The 18,182-nt window shown below is 56.6% G+C and overlaps 1 protein-coding gene across 1 annotated transcript in view; it reads right to left on the reverse strand.

Moving 5' to 3' along the window:
• The window catches only part of CHL1 (cell adhesion molecule L1 like), a 98,476-nt gene that overhangs the window by 25,096 nt on the left and 55,198 nt on the right, over positions 1-18,182 (reverse strand). The window contains exons 4-9 of the mRNA XM_054594729.1: positions 17,698-17,885; positions 10,897-11,019; positions 9,284-9,454; positions 8,139-8,183; positions 6,380-6,500; positions 2,692-2,876 (exon numbers count right to left, since the gene is read on the reverse strand). Coding sequence (XP_054450704.1) covers positions 2,692-2,876; positions 6,380-6,500; positions 8,139-8,183; positions 9,284-9,454; positions 10,897-11,019; positions 17,698-17,885 — 833 coding nt within the window. The remainder of the gene's footprint in view (positions 1-2,691; positions 2,877-6,379; positions 6,501-8,138; positions 8,184-9,283; positions 9,455-10,896; positions 11,020-17,697; positions 17,886-18,182) is intronic.

The raw sequence follows: 18,182 nt of genomic DNA on the forward strand, positions 1-18,182 counted from the left end.
AGGAAACTGAAGATGTTGGCAGTTTTATAAATTAAAAAATATGATGAATTTATCATCTGCTGCTGAAAACTGAGATGCAATTTCTGAACATGTAGAATGTAACAAGCAATCAGAGATGTTTATCACTAGAAAGGAAACAAAACAGGAAACTTGGTACCTGTAATACAACACACAGGTTATTTTCCAGTAACGGATTCCTATTAAATATATATATTCTAAACAAATAAAAATGGCTATACATTTATCAAACTTGGATTTAACTGCCATTTTGTAGAAGTAGATTGGGTATTTGAAAATGAGCCTTAAGTCTATCAACGACTGAAGCACATTTGAATTCATGAACCCTCCTTTAAAAGGCAAAACCACCATGAATATGTAAGTATGTGCACATACTTTATGACACCAATACTTCAGAAATCTTGAATGACTCAAAAGTTTACTGTATTGGTGGCTGGGGTTTATTTTTAAATAATCAGTTCAAGCGTGATTGTGGTCATAATTTTATTGCCATGTTTATGATGTTTTCGATGTAATTTTAAAATTCATGTGTGTGTAACACTGTTACCTTCGGTACCTACTCACTCACTCACAGGTCCAATGCATCGTGCACGACGCACACAACTGCGAGCAGAAAGGGGCCGCATGCCAAGCCCAGTGAGCTCGGGGGGCGCCTGGCGGCCTTGCCGACTCGCAGACCAAGGCAGCCACGGAGCGTGGTCTGAAACGACAGCTTTCTAACCAAAAGCGAGTCGTGGCACAGCCACGTCTCAGACCTGTTGGCACCTTCCCTGGCAAAGGCCGGGCCTCACCTGAGCTGAGCCTCTCTACCACCCTGATACGTCTGCGATGGCCGCCCCCAGAAGGCCAGGGCGCCCCCTTTCCCGGCCCCTCTGGCACAGCCCCCCAGGACGCAGACCACAGAGCCCTCGCCGCGCGCCGCCTCTGCGAGCGCGTGGTCTGCGTGCTCAGCGTTCACCGCCCTGTGCCCGCCCGGTCAAGAAAGCCTGTGCCACTCCACTTTACTCTGTCCCGCCTCCGAGGCTCCCCACTCTGCTTCCTCCTGCCCCCGCGATCTACCGCCAGGGCATCTCTGTAACCCCCGCCCCTGCTGACGGCCCCCTCCCCCGACTCTGATGTATAAAATAAGCCGCAAAACCACTGTTCCCTGGAGCACCTCCTCCATCGTTTTAGATCTTGCTTCCTGGCTGCTGTCCTCAGTGTGGCTCAAATAAACTCTTAAATATTTTTACCAATTTGGACATGTCTTCTGTTGACATGATAAATACGATATGTATGTGATAAATCTAATCGCAGGTATTTATACACACTTGCTGTGTATTAATTTATACATTTAACGTATCTCACTGTATCTGCATGTTCACGCTGCCGAAACCTGGGGAGAACAGTTGCGCCCAGCCAGCCTCCTGCTGCTCCTGCTTCCGAAGGTCACAGGACTTGAAAGCGCAGCTGTCTCCCTATTTAGGCTGCCGGGGCTCAAACGCAGCGCCGGGCTGTGTCAGGGACCGGAGGGGGACCCCGCAGAGGGTGCGAGCACCTTGCGTCGCAGCCCAGGCCTGGGCTCTCAAAAAGGCCTCGATGCTCCGCGTCCACAACACCCCCGCCCCCCGCCCTGGTGCTCCGGTGGGGTTTCCAAGCGAGAGACAAAAGGAGGAAAAGCAGCGGGTCCAGGAAGGCAGAAGGCGGAATGAACGAAAGGGACCAGCCCGCCCCCATGAGTAATGGTTATATTTTCGCTGCTTTCACACTTAAAAAAGGCCAGGACTCCTTGGGGCCAGCGGCTCCTCGCGGGCCTTTGGGAAGGGCAGCCCCGCAGCTGAGGGCCTGGTCAGCGCTTTCCCATTAAGGGGGAAGGATTAACTGCTCCTAATAAAAACAGCATTTGCATCTCAATGGCGGTAATAGCTGTTTTATGAATAGCAGGGACAATGTGCTCAGGAAACCTGTATTCCTTCAGAGTCCTACAGTCAACATTTCAAACTGAATAATTGATTTTACATCCTTGACTTTTTTCCTTTTTTTTTTTTTTTTTTGCAACCCTTGCAATTCTTTTGAAAGCTTGTCTTACAGCGGAGAAGCCGCGGCCAGATTGTTAAAATATGCAGCCCGGCAGCTGCGCTCCCGCCATCTGGCCCGGATTCTGAGAGTCAGCAACTCGGAGCCAGAGCAGCGGGCGAGCGGGGCCCAGCTCCCGGCTGCCTCCGTGCCAGGGCAGCGCCGGGCCGCCAAACCGCTACGCCCCCCACGGCAGCTGAAATGGTGGGTCACGGGAACCTCCGCGGGCCGCCCTCTCCACGCCTGTGCGTGAACAACGGCGTGTCACGGGCGCGCGGCCCCCTCGGGCTGCCCTCTGACCTGACGCAGCGCCGCGGGGATGCGCAACGGCCGGGCTCCTCAGGACCGGCTGCTGCAGTGACCGGGCTTCACCGCCGTCTGACCACGTCCCGGGAGTCGCGTGCGCCAGGCTGCCCGGGAGGCCCTTCCCTGCCGCCTGCCCCTCCTCCGGGGTCTGCGGGGTACGCAGCGGGCCCCCGACTGCCGTGGGGGTCCCAGCGCCCGCTCTCTCCTGCGCGGCAGAGGGCGCGCGCCCGTCCCCACCGCGCGCCTCCCTGGGGCGGGCGCGCCGCGCTCGGACCCGCTCTGCTGCTACGGGGAGGAAAGCCGCCTGCGCACCTTCTACGACGACGTGGAAGTCGTGGGTGGCCGACCCCAGGACGTTGGTGGCCGTGCAGCGGTAACGTCCTCGGTCCTCGTAGGAGACATTCGCTACCTTCAACGTCTTGCCGTAATTTTCTTTGGTTTCTCTTCCTTTTGGTAGATCTCCACCCATTTTTTTCCATTCAATCTGTGGAGTCGGTCTGAAAAACAACAGACACCACACGTTTTTAAAATAAACATGAAAAACTTGTGGGACACGCCCGCTACCGTGCGGCTCTGCTGCACGTGTTCGGCGTCCGAGTCCCGTGCGCGGCCCTGCCCGCACCACCGAGGCCGCCGGCCGGACCAGGCCTCGGCGGCCGCCTCCGCCGCCACTGCAGCCTTTCCTTCTGCCAGCGCGGCCGCCTGTGCGTGCATGCGTGCGTGCGTGTCACGGAGAGCGGCTGGTGAAGGGGGAACACGCACACGGAAACAGTGCGCGACGCGCGACAGGCGCGAATCTCCCTGCGGGCGACCGGAAGCGGCCGCAACCGGCAGCCCTCTTCCCGGTAGGAACCTGGAGGCCACGGCAGCAGAGCCTCCGCCTCCGGCCGAGGGCGGCCCTGGCCTCTAGCGCTGCAGACGGTTCCCCAGGATCTGGCTCAGAGGGGAGGCTGCGGAGCTGGCGGCCCAGGCGGAGCTGGGAGGGGAGGGCATGGGAGGGGCCCGGCCTCCCTGGATCCCCCAATCGAAACCTGCCCCCACACAAGCAAAAGTGAGACAGGAAAACCAAGCCACAAGCCACTTGCCACAAGGGGAGGGTCACTTGGAGCCAGAAGAGCAGGCAGCGGGGCCCCGATGGCCTTGTAACAGGAAAGTCGCGGGAAGGCCACGCGGGCCGGTTGTAATTGGCGGGATGTCCGCCGTCCCCCCGCCCTCCCCCCGCCCCCCCGAGCTGGGCTGGCGGCACCGCACAAAAGAAACGCCTTCCTGCTCCCTTCACCGACTGCCCTTTATCCCCGGCCGCGTGCTTTTCCTTATCACTAGTGATGAGACACTGAGTAGGTTCTAAAAATGGGAATTATGACCATTTTCCCGCGAGACTCTGAGACGTCAATTCATTTGCGTAAGGTCACCGGGGTGACAGGCGCCACATTAGAAGTGGGTGGGCCCCCCTCCTTCCCCGAGAGCATGTCCTTGGGATGCTGCGGGTAGCCAAGCTAATTAGCTGTTGGTTAATAACGGAGCAATTACCTACGGTCGTGTGAGTCAATCGTCCCAAGTGGTTTTGATAGGTGACAGCTGAGATAATGCACTTTGATGCGAAGAGGGGCTGGAGGTGAAGAGGAAGACGCCTGCACCCCTGCGCCTCGGCCGCCTGCCCCCTCTGCCTGCCCGCCCCACCCCCCACCCCGTCTGCGGGCGCAGGCGCGTCGCCTTCGGAGCGGAGCCGCAGCTCTCGGTCTCTCGAGTGACGGGGCTGCGAGCACAGGCAGGCGGGGAGGAGGGGGGCACGTGTACTCGCCCCGGGCGCCCTGAGCTCACACTTAACAGGTGCTTAACCCGAGCCTCCGGCCGGCCGGCCTGTCACCCCATCTGCCAGGGCGGCAACCTGCCAAGTCACAGGCTGCGCGGGCCGCGGCGTGGCCACACCGGGCTCCATAGGCGTCCGCGCCCTGGCGGTGCGAGCATCCACTCTCTGCAAAGGTTTTTTTTTCCTGGCCAGTCTTTGAACTTTGAAAATTAAGTCTAATTGTCTAAAACCTATCCCTAGGAAGAAGAGAATGAACTGGTTATAAACATCGGTGCTCGTGAAGTGCCATTTCCCTGGGGACGTCCATCTGCACTCCTGCAAGCCAGCCCAACTCCGTTCTTGCCAGGATTGTTCCTCTTCTCTTTTCTATTTAATTTAAGGAAGATTTACTGATAGGATCTGAACGTTAAAAACTTGAAGAGATCGTATTGCTTAACTCATTTTAACACACAAACGCATACCATGTCCCAACCTCAAGGTCGTGTTCAGCTCCTTGTCCAGCCAGACTTTGTTCCCCTCCTTCCTCGGTTCACCCCGCACCCTCCGGCAGGGGCGCTGCACCTCGTCTAAGCCCACACCCCCACGAGGCCGACAGGAGAGGGAAATGCCGCGCTAGCCCTTCCGCCTGGACGGGCCGCCCCGTGGGCAGGGGAGTGGACACAGGGCTGTGAACAGCGGGAGTGGGAGGGAGCAGGGTCCCGGCGCGACCCGCCCATTCCTGTCTGCACTCCGGGGACGGCAGGCCCCTCTCTGACTCTCAGAGCCTGTCGGACCCCCCTCGGCCGTCAGGGCCCCCATGTCTGTGACAGCGCCGTGCCTCCGCCATCACCGACCCCGTGGGGAGCACCTACTACTGGCCCCCGGACGCAGAGACGGCACGGCCCGCCAGGGCCCCCTCGGCCGAACGGAGCGGCTCCTTGGTCGCGGAGCAAGCTGGAGCGGGTTCGGTGGAGGCGGCCTGGGTGCTGCAGACAGACAGGGGGGCGCCGGTGCCCTGTGCGGAGCCGGAGAGGTGGCTCCACCCTCGCCTGCCCCGGGGACGAGGAGACACTGAGCCGACACGTGGTGCGCGGGACACCAGACCAGCGACTTACACCAGCCCGACACTTTCACCGCCTCACACACCGAGACCGCGCTTCCGAGACGGAGGCCCGCCTGGGCACGGGGCACAGCTCCCCAGCGAGCGTGGACGTCGACGCCTATGGGCGAGTTCAGACAGACACGCCGGCGGGAGGAGGCGTTCCCAAGGCCCGGGCTCACGGAACCATTAACATCGGCCCCTCGGCTCTGACTGAAAGCCACTTTTTCAGAAAACACACCGAGTCGGGCCTGGCTGTTGCCTGTAGGCTCCCACTCCCCAGGCCGCGGCCTGGGCCCCAGCCGCCAGAAGCCCTTAGCGCGCAGTCAGATGAGGGAGCTCAGGGGCCGGGGGCCCCCCGGAGACCTGGGCACGGGGCAGCCGGCACGGGCGGACTCAGCCCGAAGGGGCCCCTGCTTGGCCAAGTGTTACGGAGGGCAGCCCCTGTGACAAGGGCTTGTGACGGTCACTGGACAACGGCAGCCATTTCAAGGTAGGATGGGACGGCGACGGAACGCACTCTGACTGTGGGGTGGGCACGCAATGCGGCATACACACCCTTCTCAGGGAAACGTACCCCTGAGACCCGTAGGGTCTTGGTAACCAACGTCACCCCAATAAATCTAACTTGAAAAAACCGGGACCCAGGGAAGGCTCCTCAGGCTTTGGTTGGAGGGTTGGAAATGAGCCCTTCTGTTTCAGGTGGGACAAGTCCCGGTGATACTGTCACTCCGCCAACCCCCACGAGGTACACAGAGGGGCCTCCTGTGGACGAAGGGCAGCAGGCGGGGGTGCGACCAGGCGCCCGGGAGAGGGGCCCAGGCCGGGTCCGGCGCGGAGGGCGGGCGGCTCCGGCCTTGGGCCCCGAGGGCAGCACCCGAGCAGCGTAGCTCCAGGGACGCTGTCACACGCCGACAGCGTGAGCGAGTTGTAATGCAGCTCAGCCCTGAAGTCCAGGGAGCGGAGCGGAGCGGAGATCCCGTCCTCCGCAAGTGCGGTCACACATTGTGCAAAGGGGAGGAGGAAAGGACTGGGGACGGTGCGTGCAGGGCCCCGAGCGGGTCGCGTTCCTCGCGCGGAGCAGGGGCGCTCGGCACGGCCGCCGCACTCACAGGCCTTCGGCAAAGCACTCCAGCAGCAGCGTGTCCCCTTTGAGGACGGTGACGGGATGCTCAGAGTCCCTCTCGGTGGCCGGCAACAGCATTCTGGGCTTCCTCTGCTTGATCGAATTGGCTGAACACAGAAAAGAAAAATTTCCTGTTTTCCTCAAACTAGGGATTAAAGTCCTGTGTCACTAAGGCTTTCTAAAAACACACGTGACCCTGCGCCCGGCCTGTGTGCGCATCTGTCGACAGCGACGCGGGCTCGCCCCCCACGTCGGACACGCGCCCGCCTAACGGATGCCCGCGGTCCCTGGGGCTCGGCAGCCCCGTGGGGGCCGAGCCTGAGGACCCTTGTCACTTGTCAGGGCCACGCCCTCAGGTGCAGAAGTGCAGGCTCAGGAGACTAGTGTCCTGGGGAGAGCCCCTCAGGAACTGAGGTCAGCAACGGCCCACCCTCCACGCTGGTCCCATGGCTCCTGCTCGGTGGCCGCGTGTCCGTCCTTCGCGGGACGTGTCTGCGGCCTGCTGAGGCCCCTGCCACCCCACGGCCCCCGAGGCCCTGCACACAGGGACCCAGGACACCCAAGGCCGACACCGGGCGCCCGTGAACTCTCCAGACGCCTTGCGTGGCGCCAACAGTCTCTGGGCCCCGGGCGGCCTCACTGGCTGCACGTCCTCCCTTGGGGGTTAAGGACACTTCCCCGCGGATACTGTCCAAACACGATGGCCAGAGAGGAGACTCCGTTCTCCATGCCGTGCCTGAGGGTCCCTCCGAACGTGCCCTCGCTTTTGCACCGTCCGGGCAGAGGGGCTGGCGGGCCGGGCCTCCTCTTCTGTGCGCCTCAGGCCGCTGTTACAAACAGCGTCGTTAAATTATACCCACGTGCCTAATGTTGCGTCTTAATTACATAAATGTTCATACTAATGTAAACATATATCGTATGAACATATTTACATATACTCGATTATTAAAAGAACTACTTCTCTTGTGTGTGTAAACGTGAAACACACATATTTGAGTTACGGACTTCAAGGCAACAGCGCTGGGGATGTCCACGAATACGCTCCGGGCTCCCCCAGGCGGGTCCCCGCCCCCAGCCCCGCTGCCGCGGCCGGTGCACGAGATGCTGAAGCTAAGCCACTGGCCCCGATGACGCAAAGGCCACCGGCCTCATTCACGTACGCGGTCCCTCCCATCACGGAAACCAGCTTACTACACGACATTCAGGTTTGCTCAGGCAACTTCCAGCTCTGGTAAAAACAGAACACGTTTCACAGGCAAAGGAGTTCGGAAAATGCTGCATGTGTGTTCTTCCTCAGAGCTGCTGGCAGCGGACAGTTCCGAGTAGGGTGTTCTGAGGACTCTTGCAGGGGATATGACCTTTTCACTTTTGTAGTAAACACATGTTTTCCTTTCTGTATGTGACAACTATCCACCAAGATGTCTACTGACCATGAGAGACCTTTGAGGGCACTTGAAATAAGTGCTCCATTAAAACTATGTAGTTTTACATGTGTATGTACGTGTCTGTATGTGTTAATTGTACATAAACATACAGTTACATAGTTGCGCATCTACAAATGTCACCCCTTTTGCGTATGTTAAAGGTGGCGTAACAGACGTCTCTAGGCCGCGGGATTTGCCCGAACGTGAGTGTTAGTATTTTGACGAGCTCGCAGGTATTAGAGGAGAAGCTCGCAGCCCGAGACGGCAGGGAGCTGCTGGAGCGGGACACCAGCGCCAGCGCTCGACCCACGGCCCACTTACCCCTGGAACCAGTTCCTGTGGGTGAGCCCGAGGCGTTAGGCTTTACTGAAATAAAAAAATGGAAGAAAAAAACTCACAAACATAACGGTGGATGGCGATGTCAGTAAAGAATGAAAGGTCACAGTTTTGGGGTTTGTTTGTTTTTTGGTGTGTGTGTGTGGAAAATTCACAAAATGAGGTTTAACCATGCTTCACTGGAACATCGTCTCTAGGGGAATCACTCAAACAAATATTTACACAAAGCTTAACCCCGAACTACCCCAGGTGATCCCGGGGGAGGATAAAATGTCACCTCCAGCGAAGAGCTGACGCTGCCAGGGATGCCAGAGGGAAGCCCGGTTGTCGCGTGTCACGTGTAACGATGAGAACATCACCACCCGAGGAGACAGGGCACGCAGTGCCGCCCCCGGCCCGGCCCGCGCCCAGCATCTCGCCCTCTGCGTGTGCGGTTCTTTCTCCCCTCAGGACTTCGTCCCACCTGGGTGCCCAGACTCCAGGAGGAGGAGGAGCAATTCAAGTAACTCAGTCAGCTTGGGAAAGACGGAAAAGCCGGATGTGGCAGAAATTGTGATACGGCCCCTTCTGCCCAGCTGGTGTGGCCCAGTGGACCGAGCGCCGGCCTGCGAACCGAAGGGTTGCTGGTTCGATTCCCCGTCAGGGCACAGGCCTGGGTTGTGGGCCGGGTCCCCAGTAGGGGGCGCATGAGAGGCAACCACACTGGATGCTTCTCTTCCCCTCTCTCTCCTTCACTTTCCCTCTCTAAAAATAAATAAAATATTTTTAAAAAAATGACTCCTTTTTATTTTCAACTGTTACTATCTGCCATATCTTCAGCCTGCTGATCTACCCTGTGGCTCAGAGCCTGGCCTCGCTTGGGGGACCCTGGAACACCGCCACGTATCCCACCCACTGGCAGCGACTGGAACCGCAGGCAGCGAGTGGAACCCGCTGTGCTGTGCAGGGCGCTGAGGTTTTTCTGGCCGCCGAGCTGCGGGGGCGGTGCCTCGAGTCTGGGTGGCGTCTCTGGGCTTGAACGAGACGCGGTGGAAGACATCGTCCCAGCCCTCACCGGCTTCAGCCGGAACAAAGTCACAGGCACAGGTGTGCTCAGCATTCACGCGCAACAGGGAACGATTTGCACTTACAGCTGTTCACTGTCAGCTTCATTGGCATTTTCTGCACGATGGTCCTCAACTTCGGGAACGCGGCGAAGCAGCAGTAGTCACTCCGGCTGTCCTGCTCCTCCACGTTCGCGAAGTACAGGTCCCCCTTCTGGCTCATGTACACTCTTTCATCTTGCTCGATGTGCTCCAGTTCTGGAAAGAGACATCTGTTGTCAAACGGACAACATCCTTGGCCTGGGCAGCTCAGCTCCTTAGAGCATCGTCCCCATGTGCCAAGGTTGCGGGTTCGATCCCCAGTCAAGGCACATACAAGACTCAACCAATGAGTGCATCCACAAGTGGAACGACAAATTGACGTTTTTTTCTCTCTCCTCCTTCCTCTCTAAAATCAGTAAAAATTTTAAAGGGGGGGGGGCAACAGTCCTTTATTGTTTCTTGTTTCCCTTTTACAGTTTCTTTCCTTTTTCATTATTCCACTGTTTTTCACATGTGTCTTTCCTAGTTCCCTCAAGTCTGGTCTTAGAACAGGAGCAGTGAGTGAGCAAGAAAGAAGAAAAGGAAACTGACACAGCCAGGCGGTGGGGGGACAGAGCCCGCTTTTCCCCAGGAACCGAGGGTCTGCTGGCGCCCCTGGGCCTCCGCGGCTGCTCTGGGTCTGCAGGGCTTACCAGACAACCAGTCCAACCCCGCCCTGGCTCATGTGGCTCAGTGGACTGAGCACCAGCCTGCAGACCAAAGGTAGACAGTTTGATTCCCTGTCCAGGCAAATGTCTGGGTTGTGGGCCAGGTCCCCTGTAGGGGGCGCGTGAGAGGCAACCACACATTGATGCGCCCCCCTTCTTCCTCCCTTCCCCTCTCTCTAAAAATTAAGGTGTTTGTTTTTTGTTGTTTTTTTTTTAAAAGAAAACTGGCCCAATTTAGATAATGGCCTAATGATCACTTTTCCTTTCTAAGGATCACATTTCTTTCAAAGGGGTCTCCCCGAATTTCGTCCGAGAGGAATCTCTCTTTCCTGGATTTAGCTTCTAGAACGTTCCAGGATGACAGCAGCCTGAATGTTTGGCTGCAACCGAGAGTCGCTTCCTGTGCCTCCCCAGGGCGCTGTATGGATCTCGCCATGTTTCCCCATGGGCCCCAGGGAGAACATTTAGAAACACTGCTAAGACACATCCCAGACACGGCCTTCGCCAGCAGCTCGAGTTTCAGCTCAAGAGCTAAACACTTTGGAAAACCGACCACAAATGCGAACGCTACCTTCCCTGCGGGTCTCGGCATGCAGCGGGTGACGCGCTGCTGAACAGACACACAGAGCCAGCCACAGAGACGGGCCGTGCCTGCTCTGAGCCGACCCCAGGCCCGCGCGGTGCGAGTTGCTGGAACACGGGAAGTGCTTTCTTTAGACGCCGTATCAGTAGCCTCTGCTCTTCTCGGAGGCAACACAGTGAAGGGATATACTGATCAGTGTTCCAGTGTTTCCACGCACACCCCGAAGTGTACGTTGAAAACCTGGAGAACTCTGCAGGCAGATACAGTGAAAATGTGTTCGATTCCACGTGGAGCGCCTGCTACCGTATTGTGTCTTTGGCTCCCGTGTGTCCCCTGACACGCACGGAGCTGACACAGGTGCCACTCACCGATATTCATCCAGTAAATGTGCAGGGGCGGGAGGCCCGTCGGCGGGTTGCAGGGCAGCACCACGGGGTCTCCCTCCTCCACCTCAAGAGGCTCGATCTTTTCTTTTGGGAACTTCGGGACATCTGGCGTGAGAAAGCCATTTGAAGACATTATGTTAAAACTAACTTTCGGTGCCACACGTAACATCCCAGTGCATCTTCTTTTTAAAAATTAGAGCCTTTTAAGTCCAGCACCCCCTCCCCACCTCGGTTCTCATTTCCCCGCTGCAGAAGGGGTGTGCCCTCCCGTGGGTTTAAGGACACTGGGCGCCTGGGGACTGCGGACAGGCGTTGCCACTGCAGCGCCAGTGCGGCCACAGTCGCCGCCACCCGCTTCTCTGCACAGAGCGGCAGCCTCCGGCCATGGGATTCGCTCATTCCAAGTCGTGATACACGTGGCCCCTTTGTCTCTAAACATTGCGGTTTCTTATTGGCAAATCCGTGTTCTGTTGCTTTGTGGTGAGGCCTCTGACCATGACTGGCAAACATTTCATTCAGAGCATAACCAACCAAAACACGCATTCGAGGCCCACGCGGGGAAAACGGGACCCCCAGAGTGACAGGCCAAACGTGGCCGCGTGCGGGCGCAACCCGAGCCACCCGCGCGGGAGTCCCTCCCAGCAACCAGAAGCTCTAAACAGCAGGGACTCGGCACAGGAAGGCACATGAGCTGGACGGCCCGGCCTTGTGTGCCTTTCCCAGTGGGAGGTCCCCTGGGAGGACAGGCATTTACAGCGGCAACAGAGCGAATGTGACGACCACCCCCAGGACTGCGTCTTTTTGTGTATTTATACAACAGCTTGAGGAACATTCAGAATGCGCTGTGCCTGAGCACAGCGTCCGCACCTTTCCTCCCCGAGGGGGGCGGGTACCACGGAGTCGCCTGGCAGGGCCGTGCGGGGGAGTGGCACCCTGTGGAAGGGTCCACTACGAGGGAGCACAGCGCCCCCGGCACGGTGGCCCAGCCTTCCGCCTGGGCTCACCAAAGACCCCCACTACGCTCCACAGATTGCGGGTGTTCCTTCCCGTTTGGTGTCTCCCTGCATGGTGCCTCGTGGCAGCGGGGCTTGGCTGACACTGGCTGATGCACCTGCCGGCAGCCACGTGCTTTTTTTTGTCTAAAATCAAGAGCCCTTCAAAACCTAGTGTCACCGGGCGCAGGGCAGCTACCGCGCCTCCTGGCCACGCTGCGGGCAGGCTGCAGTCAGAGGCGGTCCCTGCCGACCCCGCCCACCCCTCCCCGCACCGCACTGGGCACGTTCCTCCCAGGTCTGGACACGCCCCCAGCAGCAGCCACTGGGAGCCCTGCCCACGCCAGGGCACGCGCAGTTCCCACTCGGAGGCAGGGCCTGGGGCGTCTCTTGCGCTCGGCCACAGTCACACACCCGCGGTGCAACCTGCAGAGGCCAGCGTTGGGGGTGGGGGAGGGGGTCACTCGGCTTGTTCACACTCAGACACAGGGCACAGGGTGCTGCCCAGGAGGGGAAACGCAGCCTCCAAGGTGCAGAGCCAGCAGCCCTGGCAGCAACAAGCGAGCCTGCCAGCCCCGCGGAACACACGCTTCCCGCAGCAGGTCCTGTGACCAGTGGACCGGTGAGCTGCGCGCCAGGCTGGAGGGCCCCCCTGCAGGGCGCCCCGGAGACCTGGTGACCCCGAAAGTCCTGCGGCCCAGGAAGGACACTCATTCCTGCAACAGTTAAGCCTCAATTACAGTCTCGATGCTGCACGTGTAAATGTGCGATTCGACGGGCTTCCAAGGCTTCAGTGGTTAAAAAAACAAAATTTGTCTTTATCACGTTCTATAAACCTCCGGAACTTTCAGCCACAGATGAAACTAGTATCTGGGAACAGGGAAGAACGCGTGTCTGCAGTAATTTAAGGTCCGAGGATGGGCGCTGCGACGGACGTGGGTCTGTCAGGTTCCTTAGGTCTCCCTGCCTTTGAAACCGTTGAGCGAGCCTGATGCCACGCAGGGCAGCAAGCGCGGGAACACCCACAGGAAGGCGTGGCGCATAATCGCTGTGACGCCTCAGCAGGCGAGGGTCCGCTTCGAGTCAAAGGAAGCCCTGGCCGGTTCAAGGCCGCCGCGCTCTCCCGCCGTGGGCCAGGCGGGCGTCTGTCCCAGGGACAGGGAGCTCAGGTGCAGCGGCTCCTCATAACGCGACTCTCGAGGGCCCCGCCTCCCGGGCGCTGCAAGCAGTCACCCCGCTGGGTGCTTGGTCTCCTGGAAAGCGCGGTCCTGCACAGTGGGCAGCCCAGGCTGCTCTGGGGCCGCCGCGATGCAGGACACAAGCCATCGCTGGCCTCACAGGGCCACCAGGTGAAGCGCGGGGCATCCGAGAGATGCCTCAAAAACAGTTTGCGAAGCCCCTCAGGCAGGACCTTGGCCTGAGCTGGGCGGCCCAGGGAGGCCAGGTCGCTAGGTCTGCTGGCCCCCGAGGACAGGGAGCCCTGAGCGGGCGCGGCAGAACCGTCCGTGTTGCCGTACGAACTCCACGCAGGACTGTGGCAACGAGGGCGGGGGAGCAGCCTGCCTTCCCCCAGTGCCTGTCCTGCTCGTTGCTGCACCATCAGTTACCAGAAAAGCAGCGGCACGTAGACATGTAGGTGGGCCTCGCCAAGGCTTGTTGAATAATTTACCAGCCCTCCCTGCCGCGTCTGGAAGGCCCACTCACTTGATCGGTTTTTCCCGTGTTTAGAAACAGTACATTGCGTTTGTTTGTTTGTTCTTCTCTTTGACCGTTTCCCTAGCAAACACAACAGCAATGTGGTCGAAAGCAAGAAACTGCACACATGTGTACGCGGCTGCTGTGTGCAGGGGCAGCAGAGGGGTTTCAGCGGCTGTGGGCACCTCGCAGGCCAGGCCGCCAGACCCTCCGGGTTACTAAGGAAAACTGGACAGAATAAAAGAATCAAACGATAAAACTCAAATCACAAAGTTTCTACTAACAGGAAAAAGAATTTGATCTCTGGACTGTAAGACCAGAAAAACGGGTGAAGGAGGCGGGCTGTGGAGGCTGTGGGGCCTCTGATTTATAGATCCCCGAGACCCGGCGTGCTGGCCCCACTCAAAATATGAATGACCCCGGAAGGCGGTCAGGTGACGAGGCGATTTCAGGAGGGACCAAACACGATGCCTAAGAAACTGATTTATTTTCTCTCTTCACAGCAGCAGGAAGACGAAGCAGCGGCCCGTCCGTTGGCTCAGATCCGTGGCCCCCTCTCAGCGCAGGGCCCGCAGGGGCCGGGCAAACCCCTTCCATTGTCCGGGTCTTTGCTGGGTCTGCTTCCTTGGCCAGAAGAAATATTTTCAAAAATTCTTTAATGGCAGAATCGTAGACTAAAATGGGCCATTTCCTTTTCTGCAATACGTCTGGCTGCTGCTTCTGCCTTTCTGTCTCCATAGCAACCGCCAGAATTCAGGTTAGGGATCAGCCTAGCGCCATGTCTTCTTCAACAGATTTTTAATAACCTCTCTCTCTCGCATCTTATTTCAGTTAACTAATTTCAGAGATAATAGATGATAGACAGATGGACAGATGCATAGATAAATAGGGGGAGAGAGGGATGATAGATGGATCAATCTAGTTTTATGATCCTCAGCCATCATTTTCAGAGCAGTAATTTCTGACCCAGAATTCATTAACATTTGCTACTGAATGTCACCCCACACACGCAGGCCCGAGGTCATGCCCGTGCGTACGCCCCTGCCCTTCAGGGTACCACAGCCGCCCGCGTATGAACTCAGCACACCGGACTCCGAGAACGCAGCACACCACATGCTGATTAGTTTCACACACCAAAAAGGACCCTTTGTGAACACGACAGAGAGAGGGAAGGGAAGAAACGCAGCCAACACTCTTGCTCACGGCCCGTTACACGAAACCTATTATGTCCATGACCTTCCTGTCCGGTGCGTCTGTCTCCTCCTCATTCCATCAGAGACACTTACTGCCTGGAGTGTTATTTGGTTACCCATCACTCGTTTTTCATTATAATTTTACCACATGGAATTATACTCCTAAGTATTTTATTTTTACCTATTTTTGAGCTTCCATAAACAAAATCGGTATATGTATGTTCAACATACCCCTAAGATTCATCAATTTTCACCGCACAGCCGTCTATCTGAACATACTACCATTCACTTACTCGTGCCGCTATAACAGGACTCGTGCTTCCCAGGACGTTTCTAAAGTGAACACCACGGACACAAAGGCCCCTGTGCAGGGCGCATGCGCGGGGGCCGGGCGCATGTGCGGGCACAAGGAGACGGAGGTCCGGGCACAGACTGGCACGTCTTCAGGGAAGGAGGACCTGAGCCCTTGTCCGCAGACAGGATGCTGCCTGCGGTGGGGGTCCTGGGGGTGCATGCCCCCGGCCCCCACCCCAGCCCTCAGACTCTGGAACGTCACCCAGCATCATGGCATCAAATGCTCTTAGCATGTGGGTTACACCTGATCAGTTTCTGAACTGAGCCTATTTTCCTATTTTTAAGGGTGACTCCCAGCGGAGGGGCAAGCTTCCGTCTTGAGCCACTCCAGCACTTTCTTAGAGGTCTGTGAAGTTATTTGCACACACATACTCTTGTATTTAGTTATATTTGCAGGCAGTTTTCCCGCACTGTGGCTTATCTTCACACGCTCTTCCTGGGGTCTTTTGATGAAAAGAGCGTCTAAAAATCAAATTCAGTCAAACGTCCCTTTAATGATTTCCTTAACGGAGCCTTTAAATAGCATGGTGAAGAGACTTCCCTATCTTGGTATCATGAATATTGTCCTAATCTTTTTCTAATATTCAAAATACTTTTCCATTTCACAGGTTGTCTTTCATCCACCTACAGCGATTTTTTTAATTCTAATATTCTGTGAATCAATTCATGGAGAACTGGCATCTCAGCTTTACTGAGTCTTCTAATCCATTCAAAATGGTATTTTCCCTATACATGTAGATCTTTTAAAAATGTTTTTCAGTAAGTATGGGTACCTCCCAGTTATAAAGCTTCCACACCTCTTTGCAGGACAGATCTTTTGGGTCCATACTGTTCTCTCCGTTTACTTTCTCTATGTTAATCCTTCTCTTAAACTAGTGCGTTCATTTCCCTCTTGACGCCACATATCCTAATAGGCTGACGCCACTAACTGTCACCTTTCTTCTTTTCTAAGGAAAGTTCTTCGGATGCCAAGCCCCTGCTGCACTCAGAACGCCCTGCTGCTCGAGCAGGTGGTGTCAGGCGGAATTTCGGCCACTGTCACTTCCAAATGTATCCGTTTCTTCTGCCATTTCTCCTGTGACCCAGGAGGTGCTTAGAGAGAGTAATCCCCGAAGACTTTCCTAGCTTTCCCTCTGTAACACATCCCTAAACTAACTGCCTGTGGCCCTAGTTCCCTGCTGGCTCAGACGGCACCGAGCACCGGGAAGACGCCCCTCGTGGGCTTGGGCGCCGCGCCCCGCTGTGGCCGTCGGGGGGGCCTGCGCCTCGGCCAGGCGCCCCGACGTCTTCCCCGGCTCCAGCTTCCGCATAATGAGACGTCATGAAACCTCTCATTTTGATGACAGAGCCGTCTGTCTCTCCCTGCAGTTCTCGCCTTGCTGCGTACCTTTCACTATCAGGACGCGCCTTGAAGTTGTCCCCAGGGACGCTAAGTAAGGTCCCTGTGCCTGACGCTATTATAGCCGCCCTGCTTTATTCGGAGTAACGTTTAGCGGGGATGTCATTTCTAGCTTTCAGTTTAATGATTCTATATCCTTATGATTTAAGGTGTTCTGTTGTAAGTAGTTTATGGCTTTTTATTAATTTGGAGCATTTAGTCCATTCGCTTTTATTTTTAATTGGTAATAGATATTTGAAGTTGTTTGTACTTTTTAAAATTTCTGCTTATCTCACTTTGCATTTTCTCTTTCTTACTTTTTCTTCCTCAAACCTCAGCTCGATGGCCATCCACATTTTTCTGCCCTTCCGGTGTACTCGGAAGGCATGCTTCACGTGCATTTTAGCTGATCCGTGTCCTCTCCTCTGCAGTCATTTAAATCAAGTCCCCGGCCCCACGTTTAGGACACGGGCTCTGCACGACTTGTTTTTGGGACATGTGGGTGCTCTTCCCCAGTGTTCCCCCAGTATCCACGACTTTTGTCGAGCCGCCGCACTTCAGTGTCGAGGGCACCGTGAGAAGAAACTGCCACCCAGCAGTGGGTGATGGTTTTACACCTAAGAATTTATTCTCCGAGCCTCTGGTTAGAATTGCCAGACTCTGGGTCCCTTAAGATCGGGAAGACAAATGACAGATTGAGGAAGGTGGTCATCAGAGGCCCCAGCCACAGAGCCCAGCGTGGTGGGGATGACGGCCTAGTTTCCGTGATAACCATGGGTAAATGACGCCCCTGGCAGGGAAGTAGCTTGTGGTCCCTGCGAAGACTGAACTGGGCAGCCCTGCATGAGCAGGCGCTGGGGGTGGCTTGTTACTGCAGCACCACCGGCTGAACCCACCCTACCACGTGTGACTTGGTTCTCACCGTGAGGCGGAACCAGACGCTGTTTCCCCAGATTAGACACCAGGCTGCTGAGCGGAGCGCGGCCACCTCGCCGCCTGCCGGCTGCCACTTCCGAGCGTCAGTCCTGGGAGACAGTCCCCCAGTCAACAAATTGTGGGGCACAGGGCAGCCACTGGAACCACGGTGTGCTGCTTCACCGGGGCCCAGAGCAGCTCCGGCCTCACCCTGGACAGAATCATCCGGAACCTGCGGCCTCCACGGGATACTCACTGGGAACGATGAACTCTATCTCTTCCGACATAGCGACCCCCAGCCGGTTGGAAGCGAAGCAGCGGTACTTCCCCTGGAAGTGAGCTATGTGCCCTTCATTTGGGATCCTGAAGGTTCCTGAGTTGTTGGAGACAATGACCCGAGGATCGGAGAGGTCGAAGGGCTTCTCATCTTTAGTCCACGTAAATCTGTAATGAAAATTCGGCTTAATGGTGTGGGAAACTCTTAACACGTCCTGAGGTATTTATACAGAGATGCACAAACCTTTATACATAAAACCAAGACATTTATGGTAAAAAAAAAAAAAAATACACACACACACACACACACACACATTTATTTGCTTGCTAGAATATGGTAGAAAACACTTCCCAAGCTGCTGTAGACTGAAAGTTTGTCTCCCAAAGTCCGTGTGACAGTGTGAGGGGGCGGGGCCTGTGGCAGTTGGTGAGGTCACGAGTCGGGGTCCCCGTTAAGGGGATCAG

Source organism: Pteronotus mesoamericanus, unplaced genomic scaffold (genome assembly GCF_021234165.1).
Source record: "Pteronotus mesoamericanus isolate MK-2021 breed Mesoamerican mustached bat unplaced genomic scaffold, CSHL_Meso_final scaffold_533, whole genome shotgun sequence".
Classification (NCBI taxonomy): Eukaryota; Metazoa; Chordata; class Mammalia; order Chiroptera; family Mormoopidae; genus Pteronotus; species Pteronotus mesoamericanus.